The 14883-nt window shown below is 32.9% G+C and overlaps 1 protein-coding gene across 1 annotated transcript in view; it reads left to right on the forward strand.

Annotated features, from left to right (window-relative positions):
- Positions 1-14883, forward strand: part of LOC143203160 (uncharacterized) — a 164033-nt gene that overhangs the window by 111991 nt on the left and 37159 nt on the right. Inside the window, exon 4 of the mRNA XM_076415296.1 lies at positions 10238-10493. Coding sequence (XP_076271411.1) covers positions 10238-10493 — 256 coding nt within the window. The remainder of the gene's footprint in view (positions 1-10237; positions 10494-14883) is intronic.

Here is a 14883-nt window from a genome sequence, read left to right on the forward strand (position 1 = left end):
AAAAAAGCATATCCGTACAGTCATGAAGGTCGTACAATCAATATCAATCGAAGAAACAAAGAATATCTCACTTTCCAAATATTCTCTATCATTCACATCGAGTGCTATAAAAATAAAACAAGAGTAACCACTCCAATGAACTAACTAGCAGTGGGAAATGCTAAACGAAACATACTGTGAGCTACAACTGCCAGATCTTCAGGAATTGCTTTAGAAACTGCCAAGCCGCATTAATCTATGAACGTGCAGGTATTCAGGTTTCCAGAACCTGAAAAAAAGAAATAAACACCCGCTCTAAGAACTACAACTACGGTAAACCGCATATAGCCAGCTTCTTTAACCACAGAAGCAATTCAATCAAGAAAACAATAGTTAGTCCTTCTTTAACGTATATGGAGGCCCAAAAACGTGTATGAAAAATAACTCGACTCTCCCCAAGACAACCAAATCCAGTTCAACTCCAAACCAGCTCAACAGTAGTTCTTCAAATTCACAAGAACCCATCAACTAACATCAGTCAAAATCTATAAGAAGCTATCTGAATGGTGAAATAAAAATACTAAGTGGTATAGGCGTGTACTTTTGTTGAATTTTTTGTATTCCTATTTCTTATTCCAATTTTTTAATTGTTATGCAGACTACTGCTGCCCGTGATGTCTTAATTTTATCAGTACTACTTTTATCTTTTTTATTAATTACTTTTCGTGTCGGTCAATTTTTTCGCCCAGTTCCTCGTCTTTACTCGTCTACCATGTCTTATGATCCTTGTTACCATCTTCTACACTTTTCTCATCTTTCCAATTTGTAATGCCTCCTTTCCCCTTCTTCTTTTTTCTTATTGATAAATCATTTCGTTTCTTCGATTTTTTTTCTATTGCCACCTTCGCTATCACACTCTGTTTTCCACCACTCTTCGTCTACAATTCTCGCACTTAACTATTCTTTGAAATATCTACCCCTATTCCCCTCCTTGTCTCTCTTAAATGTACCTATTTTCCGTATTCTATAATCACATATTTCCATCCATCATTAATTTCCGATTTTCTATCTATACTACTTTCTCTATTTATGACCACATCAAATTCATTAATAATGTCCTACAAGAGTGCAAAACCGATCATACAAATGTATATAGTTTTTTTAATATTTTCCTTTTATCTTAAAAAAACCTTGTTAAAAAACGCAATAACAATTTTAATTAGTTTTTATTTGAATATTAATTAAGAGTAGCCGTAATATAACTCATATTCGCATAAAAATAAACCCGTAATTAAAAAAAGGAAATAACGATCGCCAGTTATATTTTCTTTCGTGGGAAAAAATAATTGCGAAAGAACAATTTTAATTGCTGAATGACGATGGTTTTGCGAAGCATCGCATAAATCAAAACACACACATACACGTTTAATTAAATGCGTTAACAGCAGAAACGTTGCGCGAACCCCAGAAGCCGCCCAGACGAGTGATAAATTAAAGGACTTAAACGATACTCACCCCGCTTTACATTGAAATTAATAATTAGAAGGATTCATAAGTTGTAACCACCCTCGGTATATTTAATTAGTGTATTATATAACGGAAGATTTATAATTGACGCAAATGCCTGTGGCATTACGGGGGACAAATTAATCATCGCGTCACCTTCTCGCAGCTCGCGAAACATGGTTAAAGGCAAATTATTATCAGGAAATTGCTATTTTTTGCGTCAGCGTATTAAGGCTACGAAATATCCATTCTTTACGGAATTAACTTCCCCGGGGTTTTTTCAATTTTTTACCAACTGGATATTTTTAAAATTTTCATTATTTACCTTTACTTGTCACAGGTAGATCCATTAAACATTCTTCCGAGCAAGGTCTTCAGTTGCTCGATGCTTTTTATTGCAAAATGTGAGCAATATTTAAAAATTTAAAATTACATTTTAATGTCTCCTTTTTATCAACTGGGGTTTATATGGACTAGACCTGCAGCTTTATATGGGATACGAATCCCGATCCTTGGCATTAAGCTTACTAGTCAGTGACAAACTCAGAGATCAATCGGAAGACATCCGGTCTTACCCAGCCTGACTGGTTTGGTTATTCCTTGTGTGATTTTACACTATTGCCCAGAGAAATTTACAATTACAATTACAAACATAATATATAATAAGTCTTCTATATAAAATAAATTCAGTTATCCGTACGCATTTCTACCTACTATCAAAATCTTATTTGATTAATATATACTTACGTGTTAAACATGAGGAAACATATTGAATTCACAAATAAAACGATCACGCCACAACGTGTCTATATTAATGGCATGCAAATTCTATATATGGCCACAACAAAAAACGCCAACACAACAAAATACCTTGGCATGACCCTGGATGCCAAGCTCAAATGGAAGGAGCCTATAAAAAGAAACGCGATGAACTCAACATCAAGTTCAGGAATATTAGTTGCGTGACCAAAACTCCAAGCTATCAACTTATAACAAGCTTATGTTATATCAACAAATACTGAGACCAATGTCGAAGTGATTCAGAGGTCCCCAAAATAAGATGCTGAAGCTAATTGTGAATGCGCCTTGGATGTACGCGTTTGTGACCTTCATCGCGACCTAAAAATTCAAATGGTTACGGACACATGTCATTAGACGTCTCAAATTGAAGAAACCGCCAGATCTTGCAAATGTTTGAATACTAAGTGATTCAGTGGAAAATTTCTTAGTTGTATTTGTCTGTTAGTAAATCAGATTATAGTTCATTGTTTGTTGAATACTAGTTTTAATAAATAAATTCAAACAGAAACATAAACTGTGTTGTCAAATGTCTCAAAATCCTTCTTCGCTTTAGTAATAGTAATTAGAAGTTATAATCAGCCAAACGTTGTAAACCAAATATCAAAGTTGATACGGCAACATTGCGACGTGCTGACGTCATCAATTTTAATGACGGGCATTAGCTGTTTTATTCTATATGTACATTCCTATCACAGCACTAAGAGGGCCATGCTGTCAAACGTTTTACCATAGTCAGTGCGGCTACCAAGTCGGCTACCAGTAACCAGTATTTTGGCTAATATTTCGGGTATTAAATAGGTGTATGCACACTGGACTGGATATTCAAATTTGTTAAAAATTGGGTACAAAGATATTCGAATGCGACTTTAAGAAGGTTTAAGTATTTTTATGTGCTTCTTTTAATTATTATCACTGAGACCGCCATGATTATATATCAAAACCAGAAAACAATATGTGATCCATAACGTGTTAGCATAAATTTCTTATTCATAAAAGGAATTTTGAGATTTAAACTCCAAGATGTTAGTCTTAAAGTGACGGAGACGGGTGGTTAAAATCTTCGTTCGTTCTGATTTTAGTCTTGATTTCCTCTCTTCCACAAATACCGTCTTATAGAAGCGAATACTCTTGTAAAATTATCTCTAAAGATTCGGTTTGTTACTTCAGATGTAGATGCCACTTTATTATCCATTATTGCGGATCCGAAGTACTTGAATTGTCAATATTTTAGTCCTTTGCAGTGAACAACGCTCAAAGCCCTCACTTCTTTATCATCAGGCAAGACCAATTCGGGCAAAAAATGTTTAGCATTATAATGAGCGTCATCTCTCATTCGGAATACAAAATATATTATACACCTAATGAAGAACATGTCAGATTCAATTTGCTTTTAAAATAGCTGCAATTCGGTGCGGAATAAATTCGTAAAGTATCCAACGGAATATTATCTTATTATTGCGCTAAAATATCTGTCAATTGCTTCAATGACTTTGGAGATGTAAATCTAGTCTACTCCTAATCCCATCTTCTAATCTTCCCATAATAATTAAATTCTGCTAGCCAAGGAAAATGTTTAATAATATCCTGATATTTCTCCAATCAAAACTAAACCTTTTTGGTTGTGTGTATGTACGCATGCATTGCCATCTTGGAATATGGCAGTGTTGTAATGTTAGTCATAGTAAAAACTTCATCACTGAGGATATCGAGATACTCATTCGCGGTAACCTGGTTAGTGATGTGAATAAGAGGATCAGTTGAATACCATGATATTGCCGCCCTAATCATAACGGAAGCATAGCATAACCGGAACGTGAAGCCACGCTTCACTGTAGGAAGGTTATACCATAGCTGCCTATTGTTCCTCTTGGGAGATGATGTTTTACCACGTTTGTAAATCACAGATTTCACTGACCGCTTGTTTTAACCTCAGAAAAATAAAACATATTGAATTATAACCTACAAGACTTAGCGAATAAACTAAGCAATGCATCGCATTGTTTACAATTAAACAGTGTTGTCAACATGCTACAAAATGTACTATATTGCAATGTGTTCATATATTTTTTTCTACCCCCTGTTTGTAACATACTGCTATTTTAAAAGAAAGGTCACTATCAAGGGACTTTCAAGATTACTGATAATTTTAGATTTGTTATAAAATTTAAATAAAATATAAATTAGAGATATGTAATGTTCATTGTTACAATATTGGCGTAGTAAATTTTGATTAATAATCGGTAAATGTAAACAAAATCAGGAAAATTTAAACGAAAATATTATAGAAAAGAAGATACCACGGCAATTTCGTGAATCCGAACAATAACTGTTTCACGTGTCAACGAGGAACCCCCGATTCACTGCGGATCGTAGACTTCTTTTAGCGTTCCATGAATGTAAACGATGATTCACTCATGATTTATCGGATCACTACATCCTTCCAACCATCAAGTGTTCAGGTTTTGTAATTTTTGGACCACTTCTTTCTCAGTCTAACGTTGGCTTCAGTTATAAAAGGTTTCGCAATCGGAGTCCTTCCGTGAATTTAGCTTTGTGGAGCTACCTCCCTGCTATTTTCATTGAACCAGTATTACTCGAGTAAGTGTTACCGGTAAGTTTTTGACGCGGTAACTTTATATTGTTTGGCAGCAAACATTTTTAATGTTCGTCGGTCTCTGTCAGTTAACTTTGACTTTTGTTCACTGTTCCTCTTGGCAGATGATGTTTTACCATGTTTGTAAATCACACATTTCACTGACCGCTTGTTTTAACCTCAGAAAAATAAAGCATATTGAATTATAATCTACAAGACTTAGCATGTAAACTAAAATATATATACATCACATTGTTTACAATTAAGCAGTGTTGTCAACATGCAACAAAATGTACTATATTACAATGTGTTCATATAATTTTTTTCTACCCACTGTGTGTAACATACTGCTACTTTAGAAGAAAGGTCACTATCAAGGGACTTTCAAGTTTACTGATAATTTTAGTTTTGTTATAAAATTTAAATGAAATATAAATTAGAAATATGTAATGTTCATTGTTACAATATTGGCGTAGTAAATGTTGACTAATAATCGGTAAATGTAAAGAAAATCAGGAAAACTTAAGCGAAAATACCATGGAAAAGAAGATACCACGGCAATTTTGTGAATCCGAACAATAACTATTTCACGTGTCGACGAGGAACCCCCGATACAAAGACTGACATTTCCATATAATGGATCCATTTCGCATCTATCGCCCCTTCTCCCTACGCTCTCCTGTCACTCTTTTGCCCTCGCCCGCTGATTCCACCCCACATTCCACTAAACACTTCTGAAACGCCCCAGCGTAATGAATTAAGACTTTGTGTGTTTACGCTAACTAACGAACTAAGGAATGATGGATGGTCGAAAGGGCAAACTTAGCGAAAATGCCACAGTTTCCCACTAATATCAATCTGGACTAATTCGACTAATTTATCAAAAGCGTTGTGGTTCATCAACGGGGACGATATAGGATCCACCTTTGGATGTGACGATTACGGTAGTTAAAATCCTTAAAATGTAATATTACCTCGATAATTATTACTCTCGTTATAACAAAAATATTATCTCCAAATATGAAAATAAATATCTTAAATTTTTGCTGTAAAAAATATTTAAGAATATTCTTGATTATTTTAAACCTTTAAAATACTTAATTTTGAAATATTATTATAATAGCCTTAACAGGCCCCCTATAACGTTTGTGTTATACGAATATATCTTTCAGTAAAGCTTACAAGTAAAGAAAAAATACCTTTGTTATGAAAAAATCATTATAAAAACGAATTTTACATCTTAAAATTTTAATAATTTATTTTTAACTGAATATAATAGTATTATCACCATAAAGACCGAGATATTTTGACTCGTATAGATTATGACCTTCCATTTTAGAAGGATATTCTCTTCGAAAAAAAACAGGTCTGTAACAATATGTATAATTAGATCCAATTTATGGGGATGTTCGACGAAAACTACAGAAAAACTACTAGGTGCACCGAGATATTACAGAACTGATTACATACATCGAGACCCTGAAATATCTGTCACCCAGGAAATCAATAGAGTTGCAAGGAGACATGTTGACAGGCTCCATTCTCATGTCAATATCGAGGTAATATAACACCAGAACAGAACACAGAATCAAAGGAACCAAACCATTTGATCTTAGTGAGACCATTTTGATCTTGTATCTTGTGTTGTGTAGTGAGGTGCATTTAATAGAACAACAGCAGTGTTATATAAACATTAGTACACCAGATACTAACATAAATATATATATATATATATATATATATATATATATATATATATATATATATATATATCGATTTAATTACATGTAAAGATAAATTATAGGTTAGTCGGCATAAACGAATAACAATCTAATAAATATTTTTTAAAAAGTGTGATAGTGGAGTGCAATGGGAGTACATCTATAAAATAATAATAATAAATAATAGTAATTAATTGAACAATGACACTGCAATTAATACCTATGCACTATGCACAGGTCTAAATGAGGTATGCTACTTCCATCTACCACCTTGCGCCTTTGTAAAGGCCATTTAATTCTCATTATACAGACATGGGTAATTTTCAGGCTATCCTCGCAATGTTTTCATCTTATTTGCGTAATAATATGAAAAGAAAATGTTAACGCCATCTGTTTAATAAAATATATTTGAATAAGTATCCAATAAATTTTTATCGGGATGATTTTCTGGTCTATTATGCTGTAGGGACGTCCCAATTTCCTTTTAATATTGGTATAATCTACGAAAATGCGGACCCACCGACGATATATTAATTTTGACTTGTGGCCCGAGCGTTTCGCAATTTTCCGCTCTTTACTCTCAATCCGGCAGGCCCCACGAAAATCCAAACCGACACATCGATGGAGGGAATGGTTTTAATATATCCTACGATCGAGAAACAATTTTAATACTTTTACCCGGAGGCCCATCAAATGCGTTTCAGCTTATTTTCTGAATGCTTCCCAACGATAAAAGATACTTTTAGTGTGTCGCGGTTTTTAATATAACAGATTCTAAGGTTGTTAAACGCATTCCACGCTATACTCAATTATAGGCAATTACTATTTATACAATATTATTATTATTTGAAATAATTAAATACATTTTTCAACACGACATTTTACCGTTAATGCAATTACATAAATTATTTTTGGGATTTCTCATGTAGAGGGTTCCAAATTCCCTAATGAATCTACCCCATCGAAAAATTACTATCAATGAAATTAAACAAACAATAACCAATAACAAACAAATAGTAAAAATCTCTTTTATATAATCTAATAACTGGAAATTTTCGACTACTACAATTATATATAAAATTAATAGTTTTTATATGTAATGCAATATTGGGAATTAATTATTTTCTTAATATTTAGAAATAATTCTTGGTCTCAAACCAACGAGATCATCACCTGTCGGCTTAAAAATGTATAATTTATAACATCAAAATATGCCTAGCAAAGCCGAATCAAATATTTGTTTTGCTTAACTTTATTTTATTAAACTACAAATTACAAAATATAGCCAGGTATTAGTTTATGTGAATAGAATTCTACAAGTCCACGAATCAGGACAATAAGAATTTTGTTTAAGGAACAGTAGATGTTTAAATGTACTATTAGACACAACCTCTTTTTGCTATTGATATTGTTGACGCTTTTTACATTTATCACTTATAAAGTTGACTTATTCTAACTCCCTTTTTGATATCTGTGGTTGACACTATCCCTATTCGCAAAAACAATGAAAGCACCATTATCTTTATTAGTACGACCACTCATGTTAGTCCCATGCTGATATTATGCATGTTTTTTTTAAATTTGTCATTAGGGCATGAACTGCTAGATTTTGAATTATTCATCTCGCATCTGTTATGGTACTTCTTGGCAATCAGCGCATTTTGTACAACAATTACCTGGTTTAATTAGAGTAATCCAAATACTGCCAAACCCGGACATTCAAAAACTTAATACAGTAATTGAATAGAAATACACTGAAATCAATTTGGGTTTCGAAATAATCACAAAACTATATTCTCATCTCTGAAAGCTGTGGAAACATCCACACTTTCTAAACCAAGTATATTTGCTTGTCGAACACAAATCCAAGTTAGTCCAAGAAATTGCTTCTAAAAAGAAACTACTCTTTACTTTAATCTGTATAGCATTTCCTAAAAATTCAATTCTTAATAACTATTGGGTACGCTCTAATAAAAAGAAGATACCTATCCAATTAGGTTCATATCTAAAATTATTATTTTAAAGGAGCAAAAAGATCATATTACTTATAACTGTATAACATATCTATGTATTATTATATTGTAAGTATTATTTCTGTTTAACAAGCTAAATCTCCACAGGAACTCTTTATTCCTCATAAAACCGAACATATTTTATAAAGCATAAACTATTGGTATTTAGTCTTAACCAAATAAAATATATTTAAATGAAAATTTGAAAATGTATGTGGAAACATAAGTATCCGCCAACAGTCTAACCACCTCTTAGAACCAAGATGATATGAATATGTAAATGAGCATCAACCATATTTAAACGTCAAAATGAAGTAAATGATTTAAGAATTTGAATTTGTTTAGAACTAAAGATGAACTCTTATGTTCCAGACTTCAACAATTTTTTTCGTTAAGCTATGGAAAGGATTTAAAATACAAGAACGATTAATTTGTTTTGAAATACTGTTTTATTTTAAGGTGATGTATTGAAGTGCGATAGAAAACCATATATTTTATGTTTTCATGTTCTTTATATTAAAATAGTGAAGTAAAACTCTTCACAAGAACACTTTATTCCTCACAAAACCGAATAAATTTATTTAATTTTAATTATTTATTTAAAGCATAAACTTGGTAGTTTTTAACCCAATAAAATACATTGAAATGAAATTTGCAATTTTCTGGTTAACACACTATTCTATTTTTTTTCTATTACTAAAAAACATATATTAAATTAAATATCTAACGTAATAATAAAAATACATAAATATGATTTCATTCTCATAAAAGGTAATTTTAAAATGTAATTACATTTAAGGTATAATATTAAATTCTGCAATTATTATGTAGCTAAATTAAACGCTATTGACCGAAGCAAAAGAAAATTAGAAAGAACAATTTCTGCTAAATAAAGTTAGAGAACTGAAATATTCCGCCTTGGCTCTACCATTTCGCCAGCTTTCCAGAGATGTTACAGTCTGTTTTTTCATATATTAGGTCTAGTAACAAGAAATCCATTCTTTTTCCATTAGGTGGCTTTAATCAGTCGTATTTCATGCTGTAAAAGTCCTATCGACTTGCATTAGATGGAATTAAAAGCTGACATTTCTTACTAAAAAACTAATTTGAAGGCTTATCTGATTTAATTTGTTTAATTAATTAATAAAATATGTTAGGGATTTTCTATATTCAATAAATTCCATAAATTCAAAACTCTAAACTAATTGTTCAAGATTTGAATCATAACATGAAAAATGCAGATAAATAATGCCCAAAGAACCGTTTGCCCAAGAAAAACCCATGAACCGAATTACCTTCGTATCCATCCCCATCCAATAACTCAATTCAAGTGATATAAAACTCTCTTCACCCGTATTTCTAATTTAAACATATTTTTAATTTCAGATTTCTGTAATATAATGTTACTATCCTTTTTCTTTTGGTAAAAATAACTAGCCATAAATTGTAGATTATTAAAGAAACTTTACATTCTCTTCGACTGTCAAGAAAAGGTTTCTAACGACTAATAGAGCCCATAAGAAAGGGTCTATGATTACATAAAGCACTTAAAATAAAATGTATTAAAATAATATTAATAGACATGTTAAACTATGCGAAAATAATACAGTTTGTTTTTTTTTCAGAAAAACCATTTACGATATTTGCCCCATTGGACTCCGCCGAGAATGGAACGGAGAACGATCTTGAACCAGATGACATCAAGTCACTTATCTACAATCACGTAGTAGGCGAGACCATACCAGAAACATCTAATATAACCGATACTATTACGATATCTACGATCAAAGGCGAAACGATAAAATTGGAATCAGATGGCAATGGAAATATTACGGCAAATGGTCGTAATATTGTTGACAGTGTGTCATTGTTGCCGCATGGGTAAGATAAAATACATTTATTTTTAAAAAAATTTAAAAGAAACACTACATAAAATAGCAGTAATATTTCTCCAACTACATACTATGTTTTATTTTTTAATATTTGCATTAATTCAACTATTAAGCTAAATATACTGTAATGAGAGCTTTGATTATTATATATAGAAACATTATCTGCAAATAATTATATAATTTAACGGGTTAATTGAAAAGTCCCCGGCCTGACACATAGATGGCGCTACTAGAATTAAATCCATATGTTTTTTATTTAGCCCCAACACTCAAAAGATGCGTGTATGCAGCAACTTTTCTTATTGTGAAAAAAAAATGAAAAAAAATTTCGCGTGTTGATAAAATATTATTTTTGAAGGGAAAAATACAGTTGCAGCAAAAACTTGGCTTGATGTCGAGTTTCCGGACACTTTCCTAGGAAAATCAACCATCGAGGATTGGTATGCTAAATTTAGACGTGGTGAAATGAGAATCGAAGACGGTGAACGCAGTGGACGCCCAAAAGAGGTTGTTCCCGACGAAAACATTTAAAAAATACACAAAATGATGTTAAATTACCGTAAATTGAAATTGAATGAAATAGCAGACACTCTAAAGATATCAGCTGAACATGTACATCATATCATTCACGAATATTTGGGCATGAGGAAGTTCTGTGCAAAGTGGTTGCCTCGCGAGCTCACTTTTAACCAAAATCAACGACATGTTGATGATTCGGAGCAGTGTTTGAAGATGACCGAGCGAAATAAATCTGAGTTTTTGCGTGAATATTTGACAGTGGATGAAACATAACTCCATCATTTCACTCCGAAGTCCAATCAACAATCATCCGAGTGGACTGCACATGATGACCCCACTCCAAAGCGTGGGACAACACAACAGTCGGCTAGCAAGGTTATGGCGTCTGTATTTTGGGATGCGCATGGAATAATTTTCATTGACTACCTTGAAAAAGGAGGGGTCATCAACAGCGACTTTACATAACGTTATTGGACCGTCTGAAGGACGAAACCGCCGAAAAACGGCCGCATTTGAAAAAAAAGAAAGTGCTGCTTCACCAAGACAATGCACCGCGTCACAAGTCAGTGAAAACGATGGCAAAAATCCACGAATTGGGCTTCGAGTTGCTTCCTCATCTACCGTATTCTCCAGGTCTGACCCCCAGCGACTATTTCCTGTTCTCAGATCTCAAAAGAATGCTCGCTGGGAAGAAATTTTCGTCGAATGAAGAGGTGATCGCCGAAACTGATACCTATTTTGAAGCACAGGCCAAATCATACTACAGAAATGGTATCAAAAGTTGGAGGGTTGCTATAATGAGTGTATTACCCTTGAAGGGAATTATGTTGAATAAAAAAACTAATTTTGCCAAAAAAATGTGTTTGCTATGGTAGGCCGGGGACTTTTCAATTGACCTCTTATACGATAAATCGCCAGCCTGTCTATTTAAATTAAATGGTTCTCCAAGATTAGTTTATAATTCACCTTATATATTTATTATTCACTTAAACCGAATAATATTCCCTTAAGTCGCCTTTTAATCTCCTTGTGTTACACTTCGATACACAGATTTGTACTAATAATTTCCACCAAGATGTACCGATTGAGCACAGCAATAAACCAAACCACCAGTTAGATTATATTTAGATTTATGTTGTCCTCTTTAAGCTGACTCAGACCATGTTAAGACATACAGGTTAGAACAAGGTTCTCATATACGGTAGCAATTCTATGCGAAAAAACTACTTAAAACATGGGTTGCCTTGTTGTGATATTTAAAACATTCTGTAATCCATGAAATATTCAATCTGATGCTTAAGACTTCTTAATTGTATCGTCTTAAGTTGTCAAAGACCTTGGCTTCTTCTTATAAGATTAGGCCGGAAGTATATTCAAACAGGAACTGAGTTCAAAGTGAAAACTCTGGAACTATTGATAGAATATTTTGAATATAAAGGTTGCAAAAAGAATAAGAAAATAATACCTGGTGTTTTGAGGATTTTTTTATTCCTTAAGTCTTCTTATTACTAATGAGGGTTTACTCGGACTGGACCTACAGTTTAACGTGGACTCCGAACCATGGACCTCGGCATTAAGCCTACCGGCTGGCCAGTGACCAACTTAGAAATCATCCCAGAAGACATCCGTCTTAATCAGCCTGTATACTGGAAAGACTGGGATCATTTTCCTTGTCGGATTTTACATTCTTGCCTAGGCCAATCACAAACATAAATTTACGACCATGCTCCAGCAGCATTCGAGTCCACGACTATCGCATCAGAAGGTAGACCGTTCCGTCGCCTTTACCACTGCAACAACCAAGCCGGTTTTGAGGAAATTTATTCGTATATATATAAAGACCCAAAAATACTTAAGTTAAGAACTAATATTTTGCAATGTTCATACTATTCCGAAACATCATAAATAAGGTAAATATCTTTTTGTAAATGAATGTTTTCCATTTGAAGTAAAAGCTTTGAAAAATTGAACAATTAGTTGGACAATTGAACACTGAACAATTAATGTCAATATATTTTACAATTTGATTGAAAGATTTGAAAAAATTCTTGTTTTGTATTTTAGTGTTGGTACATTCTTCCATGCTGCTTTTGGTAAAATAACCAGACACAAATCTACTTCCACATCCACCTCTTCAGTTATACTCACGTATAGGCAATAGGGGCACGTATAGATTAATACTTTCTCCCACATCCTTTCTGAATACATTCCAGTCTATCTATTTGTTTATTAGTGATGATAAACGGGACATATTAATTATTGTCTCGCTTAACGTCAAAATAATCAGCAAGTGATCTGAAGATAACTCGTAAATGTCGTCAACTACGTAAAAAAGACAATTACGTGTGGTGTTTTATTCACATCTGATGGCCAGTGCTGAGATTTACCAGTAAATTTCCAAATACATTTGGCTTTTTCAAATTCATCGTTTACCCACTGTGGTGATCGACCTCCAAAATATATTTTGACATTAAATCTCCTTCAATTCTGAAGTGATTTCGTAACTTCTGAAATAGTTCCAGTTAATTTTCTTTTTCCACTCCATGTTTAGTTAGGCTGTATATTACAAAAATGTATATTCCTTAGATTTCGTACGGATTTTTACAAATGTTGCTTGTATCTCGAAAGTTTCATACATGAAGTCTTCATAATGTTTAACAATATTCTCTATAATTACCGCAGAGTCATGCCCAGAAATATTGTTTGGGTAAATAGTATTAAACAACTGGTAACGTTCCATTTCTAGCTAATTTTCCTTAGCACCATGGTTTTGAGAAATTAGACAAATGTCTGTTTTTTGGTCTATAGGAAATACTTTCCACGCTTTCTAACCAACTATTCTAATAGTTGAGATTTGTCTCTTATTTGTAGCAGTTGCTTTATTGCTAACTTCTGGTTTTCAGCACTTTTTTCTTTCAACACTTTTATTGAATCAAATTTAGTTTCATCTTTTGTACTTAGTTGATATTTGCCTTTTAGTGCTTGAGCATAAATGTTACCTGTTGTGTTGCTTTATTGTGTTGGAACGGTTTTGGGTCGATTAGGAGAATTCTCTTGGGTTTTTTCATTCTTTTTAACACTTCTACTTGAATTAACAGTGAAAAAGTTTCCATTTGTGAATGGCTGCTGAGACGAAATTAAAAAGAACCATATTTCTAAAAGAATAATTTTAAGCTATGAGAAGTGCATCACGTACGACAACAATGTGTGGAAAATTCATGGTCAAAGATCGGTGAAGCATCATAAAACGTAGGCGATTAAAAAGTATAGTCAAAATTGATCAGTAGGAGAGGAATTGTTTTGAACGACAAAGACTTAATACACTAACACGAACATACTAATATCTCGATGAAACCCATCGAACTACCATTGGTTCCAGTTTTTGCAAAACTATCTTAATCTATCTACTTCAAAAGAGGCTTATGAAAGTGACTTAGTCTCTTTTTTTATCCATAAATCTCAATAATTCTAATTTGATGCAATATTGATTTTATCATAAATAAAGCAATTATTAATGTTTCAAATGTACAAGAACATTGTTGGTACGCAAATTTATTATGAATGGTTGGGACAGCCATGTAAAATGTAAGTTAGGCTAATTGTAGAATTATTTCGGTTCTATTTTTAGAGGGTCTAATTTATTAAACCTTTTGATTGAAGTTTTTAATATATATGACACGGAACAGAATTATGACCTGATAACAAACATAACGTTCACAGTATATTGAACGTCAACAAGCATGATTCCCATCGGTTCTTTGTCAGTGTTTACGATAACGAGGGTTTAAGTACCGAGGCTAGACAAAACGTGTCGGATGTTAAACCTGATAGAGGACTCTTTATGGCGCCTAACCATAAAT

This window comes from Rhynchophorus ferrugineus, unplaced genomic scaffold (assembly GCF_030347505.1).
Source record: "Rhynchophorus ferrugineus isolate W39M unplaced genomic scaffold, kcgeb_rfMv2 rfM9, whole genome shotgun sequence".
Classification (NCBI taxonomy): Eukaryota; Metazoa; Arthropoda; class Insecta; order Coleoptera; family Curculionidae; genus Rhynchophorus; species Rhynchophorus ferrugineus.